Source organism: Pan troglodytes, chromosome 19 (genome assembly GCF_028858775.2).
Source record: "Pan troglodytes isolate AG18354 chromosome 19, NHGRI_mPanTro3-v2.0_pri, whole genome shotgun sequence".
Lineage (NCBI taxonomy): Eukaryota > Metazoa > Chordata > Mammalia > Primates > Hominidae > Pan > Pan troglodytes.
Genome location: NC_072417.2, coordinates 15105711 through 15131962, shown reverse-complemented (window position 1 = coordinate 15131962; position 26252 = coordinate 15105711). Strand labels below are relative to the sequence as shown.

General features: G+C 57.5%; 1 protein-coding gene across 4 annotated transcripts; it reads right to left on the bottom strand.

Annotated features, from left to right (window-relative positions):
- Window positions 1–25936, bottom strand: SMTNL2 (smoothelin like 2). 4 transcript variants are annotated; one of them, XM_003315310.5, is made up of 8 exons: window positions 25822–25936; window positions 17499–17586; window positions 16776–17018; window positions 16050–16125; window positions 14614–14796; window positions 12524–12641; window positions 12178–12329; window positions 1–955 (listed from the first exon to the last, which is right to left on the bottom strand). In XM_003315310.5, the coding sequence occupies exons 2-8, from the start codon at window positions 17551–17553 to the stop codon at window positions 829–831; spliced, it is 954 nt and encodes a 317-aa protein (XP_003315358.1). In that variant the 5' UTR covers window positions 17554–17586; window positions 25822–25936; the 3' UTR covers window positions 1–828. The 4 variants fall into 4 exon arrangements, with proteins under 4 accessions (XP_003315358.1, XP_016786755.1, XP_016786757.1 ...); XM_016931266.3 differs by lacking the exon at window positions 25822–25936 and adding an exon at window positions 24916–25409; XM_016931267.4 differs by lacking the exons at window positions 1–955; window positions 25822–25936 and adding exons at window positions 11393–11924; window positions 24916–25410.
- Between the last annotated feature and the right edge of the window lie 316 nt (window positions 25937–26252).

The following is a 26252-nucleotide window of genomic DNA, read 5'->3' as shown; positions in this document are numbered from 1 at the left end:
TTCAGCACATCTTTTTTATGTACAAATGGGTCAGTGGTACAGAGGGAGTTACTTTTTATAAATATCTGCAGCAAATCCCCTAAAAAAGATGTGAATAAAAACTCTCTCTCAGCACAAAGGGCCTATTCCTTCCCCAAAAGTGTTAAATTCCCGAGAGCCTGTGCTTAGCCAAACACTTGTGGGGCCTCCTGGGAAGAACAGGAGGACTTTGGGACCAAGAGGAGAGCCTTCCCATCTCCCCGGAGAGCGGAGGTGACTTGAAGGTCATCTGTTGCCCAGGACTTGGGAGTGATTAAACTGTTTCTTCCCAAGACTTGCGGTCTTCTTTGTCAAGCTGCTGATTAAGCGGTCTCTCTGTTTCCTGGCAGTGGCCCAGAGGGCGGGAGGAGAGGAACCTACAATCGCGTGAGGAAGTAAAAAACTCTGGGTATTTTGATAAAAAAAACACTTGGTAATCACTGTAACCCTGTAAAGCCGATGTATCGAATTGACCAGAGGGAAAATTGTAGATTAGCATTCTGGAAGCTATAAACACAAGCATTTCTTTAGGAAGATCATTACTTAGCACCAATGTCTCTCTCTCTCTCTCATAATTTTTCCTTTTCCTCCGAGCCCTTGGCTGCGATCAGCGCTGTCGGACCACAGCTCAGCAGTACTTTTAATCAGTAACACAGCTGGGCTCGAAGGGGAGTGCGGTCACATGCCACAGAACAAACAGCGCGCTCACACCAAACGGCAAGGCTCCTGGGGGCATCCTGGCTGGGGAATCGCAAGCGGACCCCCGGCCTCTTCCTGGGGCTGCTCTTTGGCAATCCAGGCTCAGGGGCTTTACTCGAAGCGACGCAGGTGGTTGTACAGCGACTGGACATAGGTAAAGACACACATGGGGTCCGGCTTGCGGCCCATCACCATCATGTCCTCCACTTCGATGAGGCGCTCACAGTTGGCCAGATTCCTGAAACACACAAGCCCCGTCAGAACGGCGGTCCCAGCCATCAGCCAGCCCCACAGCCGCGACAGGGCCGGTGTCTCGGTCCCGGGCACAGAGCTCAGCCTGCAGCCAGAGGTTCCCAAGGACCCACCAGCGGGGAATTCAGATAACCCTGGCAGAACCCTTGGAGTCACTGACTCCAATACAGTGTTTCCCAAACTCCCAGATTTATGAGCCACCTGTACAATTCATGTTTTCATTTAAACAGACTTACTTTCTTTAATTTGGCATTTTTTTTAGAGACAGGGGCTTGCTCTGTTGCCCAGGCATGAGCACAGCGGCACGATCCTAGCTTACTGCAGCCTCGATCTCCTAGGCCCAAGTGATCCTCACGCCTTGTCTTCCCAAGTAGCTGTGATTCCAGGCACACACCACCATGCCCAGCTAGTTGTTTGTTTTTTTGTTTTGTTTTTGAGACAGAGTTTTGCTCTTGTTGCCCAGGCTGGAGTGAAGTGGCACAATCTTGGCTCACTGCAACCTCTGCCTCCCAGATTCGAGTGATTCTCCTGTCTCAGCCTCCCGAGTAGCTGGGATTACAGGTGTCTGCCACCACGCCTGGCTAATTTTTTTTTGTATTTTTAGTAGAGACAAGGTTTCACCATGTTGGCCAGGCTGGTCTCGATCTACTGACCTCAGGTGATCCACCTGCCTTGGCCTCCCAAAGTGCTGTGATTACAGGTGTGAGACACCATGCCCCGCCCAGCTAGTTTTTTAAAAATAGTTTTGTAGAGATGGGGTCTCACTATGTTACCCAGACTGGTCTTGAACGCCTGCCTCAAGCGATCTTCCCACCTCAGCCTCCTGAGTAGCTGTGATTACAGGCACAGGTGACCCACAGTACCTGGCATATTGTATTTAAATTTGAAGTGAAACTATATTTAAGTTAAAAAAAAAAAGTAGGCTGGATGTGGTGGCTCACACCTGTAATCCCAGCACTTTGGTAGGCCGAGGCAGGCGGGTCACCTGAGGTCAGGAGTTCGAGACCAGCCTGACCAATATGGTGAAACCTTGTCTCTACTAAAAATACAAAAATTAGCCGGGCGTGGTGGCGTGTGCCTGTAGTCCCAGCTACTCGGGAGGCTGAGGCAGGAGAATTGCTTGAACCCAGGAGGCAGAGGTTGCAGTGAGCCGAGATCGTGTGATTGCACTCCAGCCTGGGGGCAGAGCAAGAAAGACTCCGTCTCAAAAAAAAAAAAAAAGAGATTGCCTAAAATCATTGCCGCACCGCCCCCAGCCCCCCAGGGCCCTCTGCCTCCTGCCCTGGGAAATACTGGTTTCACTTTTGGCTCACTGGTTTAGACTCGTGTGTACACTGTGGCCTTTCACTGGGGCTCAGAGGGAGGCTGAAGGCCTTGTGAGCGTGGGAGGAGGAACGTCAACAGTCAAGACGCATCGCCCTGCTCATCTCAGCAGCGAGTCCTGAAATAACAACAGCCAGCCTCTGGAATGCCCAGCCCTGCGCCCCCTGCCTCCTCTGACTCTGCTTACAGTATGCCTGGGTCCCCTGGGCACCAGATGGAGCCGGCCTGACATTATCAGGCAGAACCAAAAAGGCAAAAACGATCGCACTTGGCCCGATTGTCAGTGCCCTTCCTTCAGCAGCTGTGTGTACTTTTGTAGTTCCAGGGGTCTCCAGTCTTTTTTTTTTTTCCATCAATAAGTGCGTGGCTGTCAGGGTTGAAATCCCAGCTCCATTTCTTCCGAGCTATGTATCTGTGGGCAACACACTTCATTTCTCTGGGCTTCAGTTTCTCCATCTGTGAATTATATCCACCTCGAAAGAGTGGTATGAAAATTATAAACCCATGCAAATCAGGTGGAACAGCAAAGGGCACATTGAAAGAGCTAATAAATGTTAAAGATTAGGCCGGGCACAGTGGCTCATGCCTGTCATCCCAGCACTTTGGAAGGCCGAGGCAGGAGGATCACTTGAGCCTGGGAGTTTGAGACCAGCCTGGACAACACAGCAAAACCCCGTCTCTATAAAAAGTTTTAACAATTAGCCAGGCATGGTGGTGTGCACCTGTAGTCCCAGCTACTCGAGGCTGAGGTGAGAGGATCGCTTGAGGCCAGGAGGTGGAGGCTGCAGTGAGCCCAGATTGCACCACTGCACTCCAGCCTGGGGTACAGAGCCAGACCCTGCCTCAAAAAAAACAAAACAAAAACAAACAAAAAAGTCAGAGATTATTCTTGTTGCCATTTTGATGATCACGCCTTGCTTTAAGAAGCAGGGTGGATCACAGAGAAGAGGCCTGAATGTGAAATCAAAACAGTCGAGTTCAAACCCCAACTCCTCCCATTGCTTCACTGTTCTGTGCCCATTTCCTTAGCACAAAATCGGAATACTGGCCAGGCACGGTGGCTCACACCTGTAATCCCGGCATTTTAGGAAGCCGAGGCAGGCGGATCGCCTGAGGCCAGGAGTTCCAAACCAGCCTGACCAACATGGTGAAACCCTGTCTCTACTAAAAACACAAAATTAGCCAGGCATGGTGGTGCACGCCTGAAATCCCAGCTACCTGGGAGACTGAGGCTGGAGAATTGCTTGAACCCAGGAGGTGGAGGTTGCAGTGAGCCGAGATCGTGCTACTGCACTCCAGCCTGGTGACAGAGCGAGACTCCGTCTCAAAAAAAAAAAAAAAAAGAAAAAAATCAGAATACCACCTCTGCTGTCCCTCCCAGTGGGCCTGTTGTGAGGCTGTGATTCCACAATGTGTCTTTATGCATCTTGTTCCCCAGAGAGCCCAGCCAGAGGGGAGACCCCAGTGAGCGAGCAAGACTCCTCTGACCCATCCCAGTTTGGCACGACGCACTCAGCACTTTCTACCAGGACTCACGCGGCTGTGTGCTCCAGAGACAAGACTGTAACATAACCCACAGGCCCTGCTCTGCTGTGCTGGCTGGACGCCAGGCCTCCTATCAGAAACCAAATGTCAAGGCGAAATGGAGACATCTGCCCTGGATCCCCTCCCCACCTCCTGCTTGGAGTTATAGCGGGTGGCCTGTAAGTGAATCCAACAGGCTTGGTCGGGTGATGAGTGGGTTTGGCCCAATGAGCGGGCACCCTTTCTCCCTGGGACAGGCCAGGGCAGGGCTCGATGTCAGGGAAGTTGGCCCTCTGATGTGAGCAGGCATGCAAAGGTGCTTTGTCGATGATAAAGGATTGAAAAATCTGAGTTCAGGCCGGGCGCGGTGGCTCATGCCTGTCATCCCAACATTTTAAGAGGCTGAGGTGGGCGGATCATTTGAGGTCAGGAGTTGGAGACCAGCCTGGCCAACATGGTGAAACCCCGTCTCTACTAAAAATACAAAAATTAGCTGGGTGTGGTGGCGTATGCCTGCAGTCCCAGCTACTCGGGAGGCTGAGGCAGGAGAATCACTTGAACTCGGGAGGCGGAGGTTGCAGTGAGCCAAGATCATGCCACTGCACTCCAGCCTGGGCGACAGAGTGAGACTCTATCTCAAGGGAAAAAAAAAGGAAAGAAAAGAAAATCTGAGTTCAGAGAGGCTGGGGACCTGAGTTCACCTTCCTGAGCGATCATTTCATATCTGGTGCCCTCCTTTCCACCTGCCACACAGCTGGGGCACCTCCACTCCCACACCTGCTATTTGGAGGATCCCAGGTGTGTAGAAACAGGCTCCACACATGCTCTGGTTATCAGCACTGACGGTGGTGGCCTCAGTGGTGCCACATGTTAAGTAGGGACAGCATAAGGACTCTAGGACCTCCAACCATCCAAACACCCCCATCAGAAGCACCAATCACCTCTATAAAGGCCCTGCCTCAGCTTGTTCATCTCAGGGTCCAGGGAAAGGGGACCCAGTTTCCTCCAAGGACAGCTCAGAACCCTCTGCAGATGCTCTGACCACGAGAAAGTTCTTCTAACATTTCTTACGCTGTTTGTGCCTGTGTGTACTTTCTACCTACTGACCCCATAAGGCTACTTATTCTCAGTCTAATTTTTTCCCCCATGTAAGAACCCTTCACACGCCAGAAGAAAACCTTCCTTCCATGTCTTTCTCTGAACTAAAGAGCTCTGGTTCCTTCACTGTCCCCACAAAGGATACCCAGGACCCACCTCTCTGAACCAGGTCTTGCCACTCCCTAACCCACTTCATAGGAGGCCCTCAGAATTGCCGGCATTTTCCGGGTGTTGTCCAGCCTCTGCAGAAGACAGCAAGCTGACCCCCTCCTCATTCTAGAGGCTGTGTTTACCCTCTGATAATGACCCCTGGTGGGCCCCTGCCCTGGTGGCAAGTCTTCAAGTCCAGGGTGGCAGACAGGATGGGAGTGGATGCCATGCCCTGTGTCATCCTCCGCTGTCCAGATCGCCGGCTTCCCCAGTAGGCAACAAAGGCACTGGGCCATGATCCATCTGGTCCCCACTGTTGTTATTTCTAAGTTGAGTACATGAGAGTGTAGGGGTTCCTAGGGGAGCACGGAGGGGTCACAATATGCAACACACAACCGCCGTCTCCTGGCTCCCTCTTTTCTTCACCTGCCACCTTTGTTCTTCACCCACTTCTTTTCCTGGGGAGCTCCAAATTCCGCCTCCCACAGGCAGAGAGCATTCTCTGTCTTTGAAGCACAGCTCACAGCAGACCTTCAAGTGCACCTGCCTTCCACGGATCACCTGAGGTCAGGAGTTCGTGACCAGCCTGGGCAACATGGCAAAACCCCGTCTCTACTAAAAATACAAAAATTAGCTAGGTGCCGTGGCTCATGCCTGTAATCCCAGCACTTTGGGAGGCCGAGGCGAGAGGATCACCTGAGGTCAGGAGTTCAAGACCAGCCTGGCCAACATGGTGAAACCCCATCTCTACTAGAAATACAAAAATTAGCTGGGCATGGTGGCACATGCCTGTAATCCCAGCTACTCGGGAGGCTGAGGCAGGAGAATCGCTTGAATCCAGGAGGTGGAAGTTGCAGTGAGCTGAGATTATTTCACTGCACTCCAGCCTGGGCAACGAGAACGAAACTCCATCTCAAAAAAAAAAAAAAAAAAAAAAAAAGCACCTGCCTTCCACCCCAGATTGTCCCTGCAAAGGGAGCACTCTCCCTCAGAGACATGGCGCCAGCTTCAATGGCACAGGTTCATCATACCGAATCCAAAATGCGCCAATGAGCATTTCCTTTGAGCATTGTGTCTGGCACTCAAAAAGTTTCAGATTTTTGAGCCTTTGGATTTTTTAAATTTGGGATGCTCAACCGGTAAGTATTATATAATGCAAATATTCCAAAATCTAAAATCCAAAACACTTCTGGTCCCAGGCCATTTTGGATAAGGGATATTTGACCTATGATGGCAAGATTCCTGGAAGCTGCAGACATAGGCTGGACAAAACTTGGGAGACAGGAGAAAAAGAAAGTGATGATCAGCATTGACATTTATAAAAAATGTTTGAGTCTCCAAATATTAGAGGTCCCAATTGCCTTTTAAATTAAAAAAAAACAACAACTGCTTTTGTAAAAATGATACAGGTTTGTTTTAATGATTCAAACAGGCCAAGTGCGGTGGTTCATGCCTGTAATCCCAGCACTTTGGGAGGCTGAGACGGGAGGATCACTTGAGGCCAGGAGTTTGAGACCAGTCTGGCCAACATAGTGAGACCCCGTCTCTAAAAAAAAAAAAAAATAGCGAAGTGTGGGGGTATGTGCCTGTAGTCCCAGCTACTTGGGAGGCCGAGGCAGGAGGATCACTTGAGCTTGGGAGTCTGAGGCTACAGTGAGCTGTGATTGCACCACTGTATTCCAGCCTGGGAGACAAAGTGTGACCTTGTGTCAATCACTCAGTCAATCATTCAAACAGAAAGTTCAAAGGAGAAAGTACAAATCACTTTAACTGCCATTCCATAGCAAGAACCAGAGTTAACATGGGCTGACTACATTTTTTTTTTTTTGAGATGAGGTCTCACTCTGTTGCCCAGGCTGGAGTGCAGTGGCACCATCTGGGTTCACTGCAATCTCTGCCATCCGGGCTCAAACGATCCTCCCACTTCAGCCTCCCAAGTAGCTGGGACCACAGGTGTGCACCACCACACCAAGATAATTTTTTGTATTTTCTGTAAAGGTGAGGTCTTGCCACGTTGCCCAAGCTGGTCTCAAACTCCTAAGCTCAAGCAATCCACCTGCCCTGGCCTCCCAAAGTCCTGGGATTGGATCGCAGGCATGAGCCACTGTGCGCGGCCAATCCCAACGACCATTTTTAAAGTGCCTTTGCTTACGCCCTGCATCAGTGGGGTGGGGAAAAGGCTGAAAGGGTTTTCTCCTACTCCTGTCTATTGTGAGCTTCAGCTACCACAGGGCTGGCCTGTAAGGGAGCTGGAGGATGGGCTTGGGGGTTATTTTTATTTTTTTAAGCCTGCTCTAAATGCAGACCAGGATGCCAGGACTGGGACTACTGCCTCCTATCTGGTTTTAGACAGAGACACATGGGCACTACAAATAGCCTGGAAGGCCCTTCTGCTCCAGCGTAACCCGAGAGCAGGACACATTCCCCGCAGGGCAAGCGGGAAGCCTGGGGCTGCACGTCCTGCACTGGGCCTCTGCAGCAGAAGGGTCAGGCGCCCGCCCGACTCAGCCCCTTCCATAAAAGGGGCCGGTCCTCCCTCGTTCCAGACCCTGAACACCTGTTAGGCAAGGGAAGCTCGCTGTGCTGTCAACACCGCATCATTCACACAGATTAGGCCACCGGGAATCTCTGGGACCATAAATTATCAGGTGGGGGTTGGGGAAGGGCAGCACACACCACTTTTACTCCAAAGGTCCCTGGTGCATCCTTGATCCTTGTGCCTTTAAGGCACTTGCTCGGGGAAATGCTTCATTCCTCACGCAAGGTGAACCCGTGGTTTGGGGACCTGTGTCCTCCTTTCCCTTCCAGAAGTTGTCATTGTCAGACCCCAGGCTCCTCTCATCCCACCCTGCCTGCCCCCAGGCTGCCTTTCTTAGCTCTGTGGTCCTGCTGCCTGCACGACCCTGGGTGGCTTTAGCAGCATGCGTGCGTCTGCTCAGCCTTCGCCGCAAACCTCAGGAACATCGGTGAGGACACTGACAGCTAGTACCCTCAGGCAGGTGTCCCTGCGCTTTCCCGCCAGCTCTTCTAACCAGCCTATTGTCCAACAAAGGAGGTGATCCAAGCTGTCGTCCTTCCCAGAGGCCCCAGGCAGGCGAGCCAGTCTTCCCAGCCCTCTCCCCCTAGTACCTGGGAGATAATCTTACGGATGAGTCATGAGGGGAGGCCTCTTCCCAGGCTCTGAGCAAACTCCCCCAACCCCCCCCCCCCCCCCCGCACAGGCCTGCGGTGGACGCCCCTCCCCACGCCAGAAAAAAAAGCAGAACGTCAGCAGAAAAGCAAGAACTCATCTCAGCGGCTTCATCAGACCCATCCTCCCTGCCCCCTCCACAGCTGGAGCAGGCCCAGGCCACCGGGAGGCGGGGCCCACGTTTTTACCCTGCTGTGTGCTCCGGGAAGGCAGAAGGCAAAACCTGGACCAGCCTCCGCCGCTGCCTCCCCATCACCCCACCAAGCTGGGAATAGAAGAAACATCTGTTTGGAGTCTAGAAGCTCCCTGAACTCAAACCTCGTGCTGGGGAAACACAGCCCGGAATCGCTCTGGTTCTGGCTGCCAAGGGGAGCTGTGTTCCCTGCAGGCTGGGGCATGGGGCCACCACCCCATGGCCCGGGGCATCCCTCTCCCTGCCACAGCCTAGCCTGGTCTAGGGCAGAGGGTGACCAAGGTGACCAGGGCATAAGCGGGCATCACTGGACTTAGACAAGGAAGAATCCTACAAGACAGTGTGGCCTCACCCTGGGGTGGGTGTGGGGGTGACCTCACCGCTGGAGCCGGTGCTAGGATGGCCTCGCCACTGGAGTGGGTGCTAGGATGACCTCACCGCTGGGGTGGGTGCTAGAGTGACCTTGCCGCTGGGGTGGGTGCCAGGACAGCCTTGCTGCTAGAGTGGGTGCTAGGATGACCTCACCACTGGAGTGGGTGCTAGGATGATCTCGCCACTGGGGTAGGTGCTAGGATGACCTTGCCACTGGGGTGCGGTGCTGGGGTGACCTCACCGCTGGAGTGGATGCTAGGACGGCCTTGCCGCTAGAGTGGGTGCTAGGATGACCTCACCACTGGAGTGGGTGCTGGGATGACCTCACCGCTGGAGTGGGTGCTGGGGTGACCTCACCGCTGGAGTGGGTGCTAGCACGGCCTTGCTGCTGGAGTGGGTGCTAGGATGACCTCACCACTGGGGTGGGTGCTAGAGTGACCTTGCTGCTAGAGTGGGTGCTGGGATGACCTCGCCACTGGAGTGGGTGCTAGGATGATCTTGCCACTGGGGTGGGTGCTGGAGTGACCTTGCCGCTGGGGTGGGTGCTAGAGTGACCTTGCCGCTGGAGTGGGTGCTAGGACGGCCTTGCTGCTAGAGTGGGTGCTAGGATGACCTCACCACTGGAGTGGGTGCTGGGATGACCTCACCGCTGGAGTGGGTGCTGGGGTGACCTCACCACTGGGGTGGGTGCTAGAGTGACCTTGCCGCTGGGGTGGGTGCCAGGACAGCCTTGCTGCTAGAGTGGGTGCTAGGATGATCTCGCCACTGGGGTAGGTGCTAGGATGACCTTGCCACTGGGGTGCGGTGCTGGGGTGACATCACTGCTGGAGTGGGTGCTAGGACGGCCTTGCCGCTAGAGTTGGTGCTAGGATGACCTCACCACTGGAGTGGGTGCTGGGGTGACCTCGCCACTGGGGTGGGTGCTAGGATGATCTTGCCGCTGGAGTGGGTGCTAGATGACCTCACTGCTGGGGTGGGTGCTAGGATGGCCTCGCCACTGGAGTGGGTGCTAGATGACTTCACTGCTGGGGTGGGTGCTAGAGTGACCTTGCCGCTGGAGTGGGTGCTAGAGTGACCTTGCCGCTGGAGTGGGTGCTAGGACAGCCTCGCTGCTAGAGTGGGTGCTAGGATGACCTCACCACTGGAGTGGGTGCTAGGATGACCTCACCACTGGAGTGGGTGCTAGGATGATCTTGCCGCTGGGGTGGGTGCTGGGGTATCCACCCCGATACCCTGACCCTGTGTCCTCTGACAGTCTGATTGATGGTTGCCACGTCTGGGCTTCGGCAGCTGGGCCCCATCCTCATGAGCTGCCCGCTCCCTGCACCACCCATTCCCCTTGGCTCCACCACACCATCGTCTGGATCCAGTTGCACAACACGCTCGTCCAGAGCTGTTTCTGCAATTAGGATGACAGCTAACCCCAAGCAGCCAAGACAGAAAGGCTTTTAAAGTATACAAGGAGTTCTTGTGACCCCAGGGGGCTCAGTCCAAGCGCGTCATCCAAGGCAACATAACAGGGCTGATACCAATATTCCAAAAACTCAGGCTAAGGAGCTCAGAGCCAGTCTTGATTCTGCCCTCGGAGTGAGAGTTGCTGCCCCAGAGAGGGGCAGCTGTCTCAGGTCAAAGCGAGACTTACAATACCAAGTGCAGGTTACAAGACCCACTGGCTCTGATTCTTTCCCTGGCCAGGCTCAGGGGCCGGGGTGGTGGGCCAGGGCCAGGGCTGGGGCCGGGGCCAGGTGGTTGGTGGTTGGGCTGGGAAAGGAATGAGGAAGGCAGGTGAGGCCTGGGGTGAGGCTCCTGTAACCCAACAAGCCCATGAGGACTCCCTTTTTTTTTTTTTTTTTTTTTAGAGATGGCGTCTCACTCTGCCACCCAGGCTGGAGTGCAGTGGTACGATCTCAGCTCACTGCAACCTCTTTCTCTTGGGTTCTAACAATTCTCCTGCCTCAGCCTCCTGAGTAGCTGGGACTCCAGGCGCCTGCCACCATGCCTGGCTAATTTTTTGTATTTTAGTAGAGACAGGGTTTCACCGTGTTGGCCAAGCTGGTCTCGAACTCCTGAGCTCAGGCAATCCACCCGCCTTGGCCTCCCAAAGTGCTAGGATTACAGTTGGGAGCCACCGTGCCCGGCCAAGGACCACTCTTAAATGTGGGCACTGAGGACTCAGACCAGAAACAAACAAGGTCGGTTGTAGACCGACGTCAGAGGCTGACAACACAAGGCACAAAGGCAGGGAGAGAATAACAAACGCGCCCTCCAGAAGACTCGGCTTTGGGGACGGCCTTACTGCTCTCTGAGCTTCAGAGAGCTTAGCATTGGGCAGCCCCGAACACCACTCATCTGTGCCCTGCTCCCTGCCCTGGGGGCCAGGATGAACCACAGCCCTGGCCCTCTGTCTTCAGATTGGGTTCAGTCACCATGAGGCCCTGGCGTGAGGCAGGAGGGGAATGAGGTTGGGACACTTATCCACAGCTCCCTCCCTGCCAAGTCGCAGTGAGCTGACTGCAACCATTTGCCCAAAGCGCAGCTCTTATCAGACAGTCCTCCGCACCCAGGCCACGGGCTGGGATCCGCCACACTGCTGTTATCCCGAGGCTGCTGCATGAGGCCTGACCCACGACCTCATTCCTGCCCACGCCTTTGTAAAGGGTCCCTTTATTAAACTCTCCTCGCGCAGTTCTTGACTGTGCCCCCGTCCCCCGCTGGAGCCCTGGCAGACAGACCTGACTTTGCCAACTCTCCTGAGGCCCTCGGCCAAAAACCAAATCCCGAACTGGCTTTCCAGGTGCCTCCTGACCCCAGAGCCACCCCCAAATCTTCACCCTAGAGGTGGGACCTAAGAAGCTAGGCAATTTCACAATAAATGCCAGAACACCATTTCGGGAAGGAAAATCTTATTGGAAGCAAAAATCTCCTTTTAAGTGGCCCAGGTCGTATCCAGTTCCTTGCTAACTGGCAGCTGTGGCTCATGCAAGCAACGGCATCTCTCCATCAGTCCAGAGAGGACAGATTCAGAGCTTTGGGGGACCCTGTCCTGCTGCCCTTCATGCCTGGTCTGTGGCTGGTCTCCCAGAGTGCACCTCAGAAGCTGGGCACCTAGCAAAAAGGGCAGGTCCCCAGGAACAGAGTCCCCCTCCACCACTGAGTGCTGTGTGACTCTGGGAAAATCCCTCTCCAGGCCTCAGTCTTCCCATCTGCACAAGAGGTACACAGACCACATGGCCCCAGGGTCCTTCAGCTTTGCAGACAGCGGCCCGACATCCCACTCGCCCCCATGCCCCACCTGGGGAAGAAGTTGGGCTCAGGGACTGGGCTGGGGCTGGTAGCCAGCAGGAGCCACCATACTCACTCGGCCACGGTGAAGGCCAGCTCGAAGTTCTTCTGCCGCTGCGTGGGGCTCAGGGAGTTGTAGTCAAAGGCATCGGGGAAGAAGGAGTGTACCAGGGCGCAGAAGGCCATGCCGTCGCTCCAGCTGGAGGAGAAGTTCTGCAGGTCCACGTGCTGCAACAGGGTGAGTGGGGTCAGTGCGGGAGGGCAGCTGGGCACCCACTCGGAAGGCATAATTACCGTGGTTCCTACCCCTTAACCCCAGCCTCAGCGGGCTCCTGCCCAGGCGGGAGAATAAGGACAGGAGCGACGCTTGGTCAAGCTTTTGGCTGGGGCGTCCCAGCAGCCAGAGGGGAGCCGGGGCTCACCTGGTAGCCCAGCGTCTTGCTGCGGCACCACTCGAGCAGGATCTGCTTGATGCTGCTGGCGCTGGCCACGCCGAAGCTCTGCGACCGCTTCAGCCTGGCCCGGGCCTCGCCTTTGCCCCTGCGGAGAGACGGCAGGCCTGCTGCGGGGGCCCCTCCAGCTGCCATCTCCCAGTGCGGGCCTGGGGCAGGGGAGGCTGTCCCGGCACCACCAGGGAGGGTGCCCCCACCTGCTCTGCTCACCCAGGGGAGATGCTGGTGGCACACGTGGGCTCAGCTGTGCCCACGTCCACGGCACGGCCCACGTACCAGCGACACAGCCTCCTTTGATGGTATGTGGCAGGACCGTCCACACCCCTACAGCCCTCCAGGTCCCCTGTTTATTCCCCGTCCAGGAAGCAGGGGTCACTTGGGAATCCTGAGACAGAAGACCTTGGCTCACATGGCCCTAGGCCCCTGCTTCTGCTTTGGAACACCTTTCCCGGTTCCTTCCTCCCACCCCTCCTTCTGAGCTCCCCTCTTAATGGGGTGCCTCCTTCCCTGATGGCTCTTTCCTAGCCAGGAGGGATGAGTTCCTCTTCTGGGCCCCAAGGACAGTCCCTAATGGCCTAGGCCAGGTTGTTTGGGGCCAGTGGGGAGATGTCCGGGGTCGGTCCCCCTCACTAGAGTCGAGCAGGGACTGGCTGTCGTCTTCATTATCCCACAAGGCCTGGGCCACACCCTGCATACAGCAGGCATCAATACCACGCTTGGGCCACACCCTGCACACAGCAGACATCAATACCACGCTTGGGCCACACCCTGCACACAGCAGACATCAATACCACGCTTGGGCCACACCCTGCACACAGCAGACATCAATACCACGCTTGGGCCACACTCTGCACACAGCAGGCATCAATACCATGCTTGGGCCACACCCTGCACACAGCAGACATCAATACCACGCTTGGGCCACACCCTGCACACAGCAGGCATCAATACCACGCTTGGGCCACACTCTGCACACAGCAGGCATCAATACCATGCTTGGGCCACACCCTGCACACAGCAGACATCAATACCACGCTTGGGCCACACCCTGCACACAGCAGGCATCAATACCATGCTTGGGCCACACTCTGCACAAAGCAGGCATCAATACCACGCTTGGGCCACACCCTGCACACAGCAGACATCAATACCACGCTTGGGCCACACCCTGCACACAGCAGACATCAATACCACGCTTGGGCCACACTCTGCACACAGCAGGCATCAATACCATGCTTGGGCCACACCCTGCACACAGCAGACATCAGTACCACGCTTGGGCCACACCCTGCACACAGCAGGCATCAATACCATGCTTGGGCCACACTCTGCACAAAGCAGGCATCAATACCACGCTTGGGCCACACCCTGCACACAGCAGACATCAATACCACGCTTGGGCCACACTCTGCACACAGCAGGCATCAATACCACGCTTGGGCCACACCCTGCACACAGCAGACATCAATACCACGCTTGGGCCACACTCTGCACACAGCAGGCATCAATACCATGCACTGACACGAGGACTGGCTGAATATGCAAAGGTGGGCTGGAGCCCGAGGGGCCGTCTCTCGAGACCTAGTAGCAGGCTGGAGGCCACTCGGCCCCGTGGCATCACCTTCGGTCCTCGGGCAAGACCAACCCCATGCTGGGGCTCCCAGCTCTGGCCAGGAATCCCAGTCCCCATCCAGTCCCCGGTCATGCCCAGAAACCAGAGGAGCCACAACCCCTGGGGAATGTGGGTGTGAGGGCAGCCTGGCGGCACCAGAGACAGGACAGGGGGCCTCGGGAATGGAGGAGGAGAGAGGGGCTCTCACCAGGCCTTCCTGGCTCCCTGCCTCACAGCCATCTTCCCCCAACAACTGGGGTCCCCTGTCCCCCCAAGCTGCCCTGTGGCCCAGCCCTAACTTTGTGCCTTGCCCAAGAGATCTTGTCCTGGGCAACAGCGCCCTGGGGAACAGGACAGGGCTGAACCTTGCTCTGCTGCACCCACCCAACCCCCGTCTGCGTCTGGGCACACCGTGGGGCCGGGCCTGTCTGTGAGTGGGCATCCGTACTTGCCGGCCGCCGTTTCCTGCTCCCACTTCTCAAACAATGCCTTCCGGGCCTGTGCCTCCGAGGTGCGGGGCAGCGTCTGCGACCTCACCAGCTCCCTGCGACGCTCCCCCTGCCGATGGACCTGAGTTACGGCTGGCGGCTGCGGGGACACGGGCGACTGGGGTGGTGTCACCAGCGGTGGGCTGAGGAAAGAATCGCCGAGTTGGGACCTGGGCCCAGCAGCCATCACTAGCTCACCAGGCCCCAAGGTCTCCATTGCACTGAGTGTGGACAAGGCAGCCTGCACCCTGATGGGCGCTCAGAGAAGAGGCCCCCTTGCTCCCGTCCCTAGCTGGTTTGACAGGTTTTCTGAATTGTGCTGGCTGGAGGGACTGGCCAATAGGCTCAACTCAGGAGACGCTGGGCCCGATCTGGACATAACCACCCCTTTGCAGGTGTCAATGCCTGGGGAGGACAGAGGGACCCCCTCCTCAGGCAGGAGGTGTGCTCAGAACCAGCCCCGGAGGGACCAGGCCTCCTGCCCCCACCACCATGCGATAAGACCCCCTTTGTTTTCCCCAAAACGGTTTGCCAGAAAGTCACAATTCTCCTTTTATTATTAAAGAAAAAAAAAAAAGCCAAGCCTGCTACCCTACCCCCATCCCCAATCACAGTCCCACTGGCTGGCTGGCAGGGGAGGCCTGTGCCACAGGGAAGGACCTGCTCACCTGCCCCTGCTCGCAGCCCGTGGGCAGGAAGTTCCGGGCTCTGAGGGACCCCAGCTGGCTGGGATGGAAGAAGACAAAGCTCCTGTCCTCTCCCTCCTGCCGGCTGAGAGGCCTCCTCCAATATTTTTTTGTTATTTATTTATTTATTTATTTATTTATTTATTTATTTATTTTTTGTAGACAGAGTCTCACTCTGTTACCTAGGCTGGCGAGCAGTGGCACCATCTTGGCTCACTGCAAACTCCGCTTCCCGAGTTCAAGCGATTCTCCTGCCTCAGCGTCCCAAGTAGCTGGGATTACAGGCACCCGCCACCATGCCCAGCTAATTTTTGTATTTTTAGTGGAGACAGCGTTTCGCCATGTTGGCCAGTCTGGTCTCGAACTCTTGACCTCAGGTGATCCACCCACCTCAACCTCCCAAAGTGCTGGGATTACAGGTGTGAGCCACCACGCCCGGCCACTCCTCCAATCTTTTGACTGACTTGAAGGGCCCACAAAGAAACCAGCCTGTGACCATATTTCTCCAAATGAAACTCTCCACCGAGGCCCACTGCCTCACTCCCCCTGCTCAGACCTTCCCCCCATCCTGCCGCCCAGCGCTCCCGAGATCCAGCCCCGAGCCTTACCTGGAGGCACCAACCCCAGGGCCAACCCTGGGCGGCCTGCGTCCAAAGCAGAGAAGACACCTGGGGCGCAGCGACCCCACAGGAACACGGGCCCTGACTCACCTACTGCTATGTTTGCTTGCTGTCACTGCCCCGTAGCCAGAGCTTGGCACAGACCGCGTGAAAGAGGAATTCTTCTCTGTGGAAGAGAGAGGGAGAGAAGTAACAAACCCTGGCCCCAGGGAGGGCCCGCCATAGCCTCCCTTCCTCTGACCCAGCCCTGCCTCATTTACCCGGCATCACTGCATGGATGAGCTAACCTTCTGGGCTAAGCTGGCCCTGCCTCAGCAGACAGTGGAGGAGAAAGGAGGATGGGCACACACAGCAACAACATCAAAGAGGTCTTTTCAACTGTCCCCGCCCTGCTCTTGAGAGCACAGAGCCCAGGGCCCGTGCCATGTATCCAGTGAACACTGCTCCCAAACCCTCCCTATAGAGGCCCACACAGCTTCCTCCAGGACATACCACGGAGGACTGGCCACAGGCCCAAGTCAGGCCTGGGGCCTTGAGGGAGGGGACAGTGCCCAACGTGCAGGGCAAGAGGCCACCTTCCAACTGTAATAAAAGCCACGGTCGCCCCCACCAGGGGATGACGCTATTTCACAGCATCTCTGGGCAGTAGCCCGGGAGGATGGGCTAAGGGAAGGGGCTGACATGGCAGGCAGAGGCAGGGCTGGGCTTAGCCCCTCGTTTTCCATGTCACCCACCGACTCCCTCTCCCCAGCCCCGGCCTTCCCTCTCCCATCCCAAGGGGAGGTCTGCCCCAAGGCCACGCTCTCCAGCTCATACCGCTAGGACTGGGAGTCCAGGGCGTGATGACCTCGCTGGGGCTTGGGTTGAGGCCCCCCAGGGTGGCAGCAGACATGGGTGATAGAGCTGCAGCTGAGGTCTCCCCAGAGAACCTGTCAGAGACTCGGGTGATGGCCGTGACTGGCTGGTGGGGCAGCCGCAAGGAGAGGCTCACAGGACGAGGCCTGGGGGCATCTGGTGCTGAGAAGTTTTGGGCAATCTCAGGGGGTCCATCGCCTGGACCTGGAACATGTGACCAGCATGGGTGGGTGGTCAGCTGTGGCAGCCACAGGGGCCTGAGACCTCCCAGGAGGGCTCTAGCCTCCCTGGGCCCTCCTCCCACCTCCTCTAGGAAGGCCTCCCTGACTGCTCCAGCCTCTCTGACCTCCCCTACCAGGGATATCTTACTGCTCCAACCAGAATTGATTTTTCCCAACTTCCCCTCATGGCCAGCTTAATAAATACTAGTCGGCTCCTCAGCCTCTATTTGCTTTCCTCTAGAAACAGGAGAGCTCACTACCTCCTGAGATCTCCCAACTTCCCTCTGTGTTTCACAAGTTCTACTGAATGACGCTGCTCTCCTGGCAGCCTCTCTCCCTGCTGGGGTTCAGGATAGAGTCCCCCCGATGCCAGGCCAAGGGCCAGCCTGGCACAGATACCTGACCAAGGCCTTACTTAACCCCCAAACCTACCCAGCCACCCCTCCTCTGCCGTCAGCCCTACCTGCCCCCGGCTGGTGCCCATTTTCCATGATGCAGGAGTTTGAGGTCTTTCTCATCTCTGACTCACTGGCCTCATTGTGATCCAAACTCTACAGAGACACAAATGTCACCGAGACCCCATCAGCTAGGGCCAGCTGCCCACCCCCAAAAGCTGCCCACCCCCAAATCCCCTCCTGTTCTGGCAAAACACCAATCATGTTGAGAGACAACAGCCCCCAGGAAGAAAGTGACGGGCCAAGTCACACAGCAAAAGCTGGGATGGCCCCACTCCAACTGCTGAGCCCCTGCGATCCTGGGAGGCAAACACCTCCACAGGGCTCCTCCCAGCGTCCCAAAAAGCTGAGGACAGAAGTCAAGATGGAGGGTTCCAATGACATTAGGCCACCTCACCTTTTCCCCCAGGCTGGACCAGATGATGGGGTCAGGAGTGCCTCGCCCCCTGCCCCTCTCAGCTGGGCCAGGTCGGCATGGCTACCCGTGCAGGGGCAGCAGGAACCAGTGGCACCAGGTCCTTCTGGGCCAACGATGAGCCACAGAGCCCTGATCACGATGAGGTCTTTCCGTGGGAGGCGGGGACACAAGATTTACCCGGCTATGCAGAGTGCAAGCGCCTGATCAGCTCCATGCGACTCATCCATCCCAGCTGGGCAGTAGTAGTGGGTGGGGCAGGTGGGGGCAGACAAGACAGCCAAGGCCAAGAGCCAGTGGGGAGCCTGGGATCCAGGCTGTGCTGCCACCCACCCATGTGACCTGGGCCACATCAGTTCCCCTCTGGGTCTGTTTCCCTGTTTGAGAAACGGGAGCAGGCTAGGCAAGTGCCACTCGGCATCTACCAAACATCCAGCCCTTCTTCCGGTGCTATCCTTATAGCAACACCTTCTAAACACCACTTATAGCAACTGTCCTCCCCGGTAGGTGCTGCCAGAGCCATTTAAGAGATGGGGCCCGAGGACTCCCAGAGGGCATGTGCCCTGCCCAAAGTTATACAGCGAAAAACAGCTGGCACGTGTGGCCAGGGGAGAAGTCCTCAACCTTGGTCCTGCCCTCCTCACAGCCAGGGCGTGTGAACGGCTGAGAGTGTCTGTGGGGCTGGTGGGGGCTCCACCACGAGCCCAGGACGAGCGGCTTGAGAGGTCGGCTGTGCCTCTCCCAGATGCCCCCTGGTCTACAAGGTTCCCAGGCAAATGATGATGCATCCCTGGCCCCAGATGGCTCAGCTCCTCTTGCAACCAGTGCGGGAGGTGCCACCCTGCCGTGGGGGAATCAGTCCGGGAGGGGAGCCAGGCTGGTGAACAGAGGGGGCCGTGTCAGGATAAGGATGCCTCACACAGGCTTCATCTGACCCAGTGGGGCAAGGAGGGCTTCTCAGAGGCAGGGGTGCCTGAGCCACATCCAGAGTGAGCCCGGTGGAGGAGCAAGGGAGGGCACGCCCAGCAGAGTGATTAGTGTCTGCTTTTGCAGAGAGACATCAAGGCACAGGTATTCTGATCATGCCCGTCCAGGACGCAGGCAGATGGAGAAGTGCCCTGCCGCCCAAGCTGCCGGCCCTGCCGCCCAAGCTGCCTGCCCTGGGTACTCGACGCCTTAGACAAGAAGGAGCCCAAGGTCCTCGGCTCTGTGTTTCAGGCACACCCTTCAGAAGATGCCAGAGAGTGGAGACCAGATGGCAAGACACTTCACTAGTCCTGGGCAGGAACCTGGGGAGGGGAGATGGGGCACTGGGAGGGCCACGGGCAAGAAGGACTCGGAGCTTTGGGGAAAAGGGATCTGGCTGGGAGACTGGGTGGACATGGAAGAGGAAGGGTGCCAAGCCTCTCCCAAGCCCAGACTTGGTGGGTCAGGGCAGGTTTAGGGGCTAAATGAGGGTTTCAGTTGGGACGTGTTGAGGGCCTGGGGCACCTGGAGCATCAGGGAGCTGAGGAGGTAGCTGGATTTTTGAGTCTGGAGTTTAAGAGAAAAGAAGGATGAACATGGAAAAACAGGAGTCAGGGGCATCCACTGGGCTCCTGGAAGCCCAGCAGAGGAAGAGCAGCTTAGGGGCCCTGGGATGAGGCCCCCACATTTCAGGAAGCAACAGAGCAGTCTGCGGAGAATGAGGAGCAGCCAGAGACATAGGAGGAGCCCCTGAAGAATGGTGAGAAAGCCAAGGCCAGGAAGGAAGGGAGTCAAGAAGCCAGGCACGGGGCCAGGCGCGGTGGCTCACGCCTGTCATCCTAGCACTTTGGGAGGCCGAGGCGGGTGGATCACTTGAGGTCACGAGTTCAAGACCAGCCTGGCCAACGTGGTGAAACCCCATCTCTACTAAAAATACAACCATTAGCTAGGCATGGTGGTGGGTGCCTGTAGTCCCAGCTACTCAGGAGGCTGAGGCATGAGAATTGCTTAAACCCAGGAGATGGAGGTTGCAGTGAGCCAAGATTGCACCACTGCACTCCAGCCTGAGCAACAGAGCGAGACTCTGTCTCAAAAAAAAAAAAAAAAAAAAAGCCAGGTGCGTCCAAAGGCAGCCTGGGGTTGAGGAAAAGGTGAAGAGGAAATCCAACCAGGCATCCATTGGGTTCAGCAAAAGAAGAGGTCATGGGTGATCAGAAGCATGGGGCGGGGGACAGGGGGTCGGGGGACAGGAGATGGCCTAGCAGAGGGGTCCCAGAGAAATGAAGACAGCGCAGTAACTTTAGCCCTGAGCGAAGCCAGGGGAAAGGGTCTGAGGGGTTTTTCCAGAAGGAAGAGGCAAGACCACATTCATAGGGTGAGAAAGGTGAGGGGAGCATCTGCAGAGTGGGGTCACTGGGGAGCTCACAGCAGATAGGACCCAGAGCCTGGGAAGAGCCAGCCTTGGAGAGGCGGCGACCCCTCAGCTCTTGATTCAAGAGTGGGAGGAGGAGAGGCCAGGCCCATTCTCAGAAATGCAAGAAAAGCACAGGGCGTCTCCCAGCATGCAGAGCAGAATGGGTGCCCCTAGAGCCACACTGTGGCCGTGTAGACCATGTCGGCAGCGGGAGGAGAACCAGCCAGTCCAGCTGGAACCCCAGCCCCCACAGTCACCAGGCTCTGGGGTCTCCGTGCCCCCTCACCCACCCTGCTCTCGTCTGACAGGTTCCACAGGTCCAGGCGGGGCCCTGGGGGGAAAGGCTGAGGGTGAAACCATTTTCCCAGGAAATATGTTTCTGTATAGGTGGGTGGGGGGTCCTCCACAGACGCCTGTCCCTGCACGTTGCAGCCCCCTCAACAACCCCCATGATGCCCCAGGGGACCAGGCGCTACACCAGACTGGGAGTAAGTTCTATTCTGGTTAGATCACTGCTGAGGGTTCTCCGGCAAAGGGAGGAGGGGAAGGGGCTGGGCTAATGCAGGCTGGGGTGTGGGGCTGAGCCCAGACTCCCAAGCTCCCCTGCCCCACGACTAGAAGCATTCGTCACCTGGGGAAAGGGGTCTGCCCGTGCCTTAGGTCAAGGCGCAAGGGGCTATTCTGAGACCACCCTCCAACCCATCATCACACAGATGGGGAAAGCAAGACGTGGGGCGGGGCAGGGGGAACCCCTAAACCCCACACCATGACTAAAGGTAGTGGCAGAGCCAAAGTACGGGACTCAGGTCTCCCACCCCAAACCAGGGCTCTGTCCACAAAGTGCTCTGGCCTTCTAGGGGGCAGAGAGGACAACTCAAGGCAAAGTTGTCTTCCAGGACCTGGGTCAGTATGAGCCCCGGCCCCACGGGATCTGTCTTAGCCAATGAGTGTGAGGAAAAGGCGGGGGACTGGGGTCACCACCCAGTGGGACCTTCACAGAACTCAGAGCTCTTCAACCAAAGGGCTGGGCTGGAACGAGCTGTCCCCGCAGAGTCCCCAGTGGGTTACTGCTCTCCTTTGATGGGGGCAGCCTGTCGCCGTCATGCGGAAGGAAACCAGGGAGGGGCCTCGGTATGCTGGGACCGGGGCAGAAATCGCTGGAGAGCCCTGGGGCTGGGGACAGGTCCTGTTGAGCTGGCCTGGTACCCCCCAAGATTCCCCAGCTCGGCTTTGTTTTGAGAAAGGGGAGGTGCCCCATGAGGGAGCCCAGGCCTGAGACACTCATGGGAAAGGCGGAAGGGTGATGAGCTAAGTCTGATTTCAGGGACCTTCTTATTGGAAAAGCTTTTAGACATTTTTGTAGGGGAAGGAAGAATATTTCAGGCCTTCTGGGTGCTGCCTGATCTGCACGGGCCCATCCATGGGGACGAGACCCACGCAGGGCCAGAGCCCCATCCTAAGACAGTTCACACTGCTGACCCGGCCCTCCTCCACTCACACCACCGTTTGAAAGGACTTAATTCAAACTTCTCCCTAAAGCATTTAACTCTCTTATCGCACAGTGTGTCTGGGAAAGGAAGGCAGATAAGGCGAGTCTGGCTTCTTTCATGGTCGGGCCTCTGACATGGGGCTCCTGGCAGCTGTTCCTGGGGCCTCCGCTGCCTCGGGCATAGGGACCCAGTGGCTCCAGCTCAGCTGAGGATGACATTTCCAGGCCACAGCTCTGGCCCAACCTGCTGGGGCCTGGGCCTGGCCTCAAGCTGCCACCATCCACCCCCGGCCCCAAGCTGGCTCCCAGCTCCCTGCTCTCAGCCAGACAGGATTACTTGATCAACCCTTCCTGTACTGAGTTCAGGGGACATTTATATATTGGAGACAATCTACCTCCAATCCTTCAGTCCCCAGTTTGAAAGGAATTGGGTCTCTAAATGTCATTGCTTGTTACAGAGGGGTAGTGTGACACCAGCCTCTACAATGCCAGGTAGTACAGCCATCCCTGGCTCATGTGGATGGGATGAGACTGTCCCACCCAGACCCCCACTACACAGACACAAAGTCTGAGAGGTCAGACACCCAGCAGCCTGGTGTGCGGCTGTGACTCTCTGTCCATGGTCCACACTCCAGTCTCACCCTGAGCCCTGGCTCCTTGAGTGTGACCAAGCTCTTGATCACATCGTGCTGGTCACAGGACATGAGCCAGAGCATGGGGATGGCTCCACACAGTCCCTCCTCTCAATGCTGGACACTGGTCTGGAGGCTGTGACAATGCTCCTGAGACGGAGGACAGCAAGAGAGATGGGGATTGGTGCTTCGGGGGTCAGCCCAGCGGCAGCTGCCTCAGGCCCCGGGAGCCAGGGCTCAAGGGGTGCAGAGCCTCTAACCCAACTGGGGACCATAGCCATGTTCCACCCACAGTGCTCAGCTACCCTTGCTGCTCACGCCCCTGGGTGCCTGGGTCTCCATCCTCACTCCCCAACAGGCCGACGCATCCTCGCTGATCCCAGCCTCTTCTTCCAGGAGGGCTCCCTCTCTGGTTTGCTGAGAGTGCACTCAGGTCCTCCTCACTCCCTGGCAGTTCCCCGGTCTGTTTTTTATTTCCTTCAGACTCTTTGCTTCTGCCCAGAGAGCTCCCTAATCTCCAGGCTTGCTCACTGTGTGGAGCACCAGATCCATGAATCCACCTGCTCTGGGACAGCTTCACCTGGAGTTCCCATAGTCCCCTCATGTTCAGCACGACCCGGGTGGAACCCAGCATCTCACCCCAGATCTGTGACCCAGCAGTCCCCCAAGTCAGAGCTCCCCTCTCAGACTACCCCATCTGCCCATTCCCCCTCTGAAACCCTGTCCAAGGCAGCCCCTCTACACACCAAGGCCCACGGCCCAGCTCAGACCTTTCCTTTCTCCTTGGACCATCACAATCAAGTTACCCACCTCCAGCCACCCTCCACCTTCCATCCACCCCTAAGAGGGCTTGCCAGATGCAAAGAAGACCCTCATCCTGAGCTTCACCCACCAACTCCTAACCTAGTGGACTAGTTTGGTGCCAGTGAACAATGGCTAATCTCCATTGACAAAAATCACGACTGGAGAGAATTCCCTCTCTCTCTCTCTCTCTCTCTCTTTGTGTGTACACACACATCTACATGTATATGTGAACCTGACATTTTTTTTTTTTAATTTGGACAGCTGCTGCTATGAGCAGACAAATAGCAAATGCATGTTCAAATAAAACCTCAGAAACAACCGATGACACAGTTGATGAGGCACGTGTGAGCTCACAGTGGTGATTTTAGACCATGGTCATGTAGAGTGTCATGTTCATAAGACAGACTTAAGTGTATCCACATTTCCAGACATTTCACACGGAGCACTGGGACACTCCCGGGTTCTGCTACCATGACATGTTTAAGAACTTCTTACAGGCCGGGCAAAGCCCAACTCCTCTGCCCAGCACACTAGGGGCATTCGCCACTGCCCACTCCACTCGCATACCTCGAGGCTGCACTCACCAGTGAGTACTTTCAGCCTTTCTGAGGCTTCCTGCACAGCCCCCACCCCACCCCCATCTGCACCAGTAGCAGCAAGCCCCAGGCCCCCAGCACAAAGCCTTGCTGAGATACCCACTGAGAAGGGGCTAACTACTGTGTTTGGAGCAAAACATCTCTGGCTGCCTAAACTTGGTCTGGGGCCATCTCCCACCCTGGATGGGACCTCCAGGGGGAAGGCCCAATCTGATACCCTCCTCCAGGCCCCCTGAGGTCCAGCCCAGCCCACAGCGGGAAATCTGAGAGCCCCAGGGATTGCACCAAGGAGGGAGCAGGTGCAGGCTACACAGCCCCAGATCCTGGGAACCCAACCCGAGAGCACATGCCTGATCAGGATGGAAAATCCCACCCAAGGGCCACTGCACACACCATGGAAACATTCTAACTGCTCTGGGTGGCCCATGCGCAAGGTAGTGACTGGTCCACGTCGGCCTCCGCCCCATCCCCACGTGGTGTGGGCCTCTGGCTAGTCACTGACCCGAGGAATCTAGACACGGCTCAAGGCGGGTTTCCACCTCTCTCCCTTCACGGTAAGGGATTTGCCCCCTGCGATGGAGAGTTCCCAAAAGCCGCTGCTGATCGCGTCCCCCTCGGCCCCCCTCCCCACACATCCAGGGGCCTGAGTTCTCAATCTGAGTTAATCAATAACCGGAGCCGTCAGGCCTCAGTGAAGCGGCAACGCAGGGGAGCGTGAATGGAGGGTGGGGGTCAGGCAGGGGTGTCGACCATTCTAACATGCCCCGCGTGGCTCCAGGCAGTGCTGAACAGTCAGGGGCCGGACTTCGGCGCCCAAGCCGTTGATGTCATGGGACAGAGGAGAGAGGGAGACAGGACTCTGAGCAAACAGAGCCTGGCTCTAAAAAAGGGCGGAGGACCAAGACAGGTGCAGCTGGCAGGCTAAGCGGTCCTCCCCCCGCCCTCTCCAACTCCGGAGGGGCGGCAGGACCCCCATCACCTAGTCCGAGCGGCCGGTGAAGGCCCCAAACCCGCAGACGCGAGCAGAGGCAGGCAGTCGGGGCGAAGGGGCGGCACCCGGTTCGGAGCCCCACTCCCTGGCGCCAGCGCACGCGCTCCCCCGAGCTCACCTGGCCGCGGCCGGACAGCGAGAAGGTGGCGTGGCTGGCGAAGCGTGCGCTGCCCAGGCGGGGCGCGCGGTCGGGAACCCCGGGCGCGGGCGGGGGGCTGGGCGTGCCAGGAGTGCCGGGCACCGGGGACATCCCGCTGGCCAAGCCCAGCGCCTCCACCTGGCGCGTCAGGCGCTCGAGCTGCGCCTGCAGCCGCTGGTTGTCCCGCTGCAGGTCGGCCACCGTGCGCGCCAGGGGGCCGGCCAGGCGCATCGCCTCTGCCACTCGCCGCTCCACGCCGCGCTGCAGGCCCTGCATGTCCTCGTGCAGCGCGCGCACCGCACCCTCCAGCGCCGCCTCGTAGCGGCCCAGCGCCTCGCGCACAGTGCGCGCCTCCTGGGCGTCGGGGGCCGGCTCCATGGCCCAGCAGAGCGCGCGGGTCGAGAGCGGGCCAGACGGGGGAGAAGATCCGAGCTTCGCAGCTCCGGGCCGCGACTGGCCGTCCGCGGCTGGCTTCGCTCGGGGGGCGGCCGGGGAGGCGGGCGCGGGGCGGGGCCTCGGGGGCGGAGCCGGGGACGACTCCGGGACACCCCCCTGCCCTGGAGCCCAGCGGGACGGTGCGGAGGGAGAGCTCGCCCAGCCTCTCCCCTCCCCGGCTCTTAACTGAGCCCTGCGACCCCGGAGGAGCGGCTTGCGGCCTGCGGGAGGGGCGGCGGGCCCACCCGAAGAAGGCCCTGGCCCCCCTGGACCGTAGAGAGCACACCCGGGCTGACGCGTTCGCTCGGGACTCTCACCCGCAAGGCCCAGGTTCCTCCGGGGGCGGAGACTCCCGCGCTAATGGGGACACCTACAGCTCCCAGAGCTGCCGCCCCACTCCGCGGGGCCCTCCCTATGCAGCGGCCACGGCTCTCGCAGGCACACGCTCACCTGTGGGACCTTCGCCTGGAATTTCTTGTATCTGTTCTAAGACCTCAGGGAGGAGACAGGTGGTGAGGTCCCCTCCCTGACTCTGCGACTATGCGCTCTCCCCTCCCAGTCCTACTCTGTATAGCAAGATCTTCGTGCCCTTCCCACTAGTGGTCGGTAGAGGCTCCCGACCCACCAAGGGACCTCCGTTAGGAGATCCTGGAGAGGCTAAGGGCAGACAGAGAAAGAAGGGTGTGCTAGAGCTGAATCTCCAAATCCTGGAATGGGCGGCTTTGCGACTAATCGCCCCCTCCCGCAATAAGAGTCTCAGTCACTGGCCTCTACCCGCAGGCCAGGGGTCTTACCCCTATTCCTTCTCAATGCTCTTTATGGCTGAACCCAGATAGTTCCCCCTTCCAAATGCACACCCCAAACCATCACCAGAAAAGGGA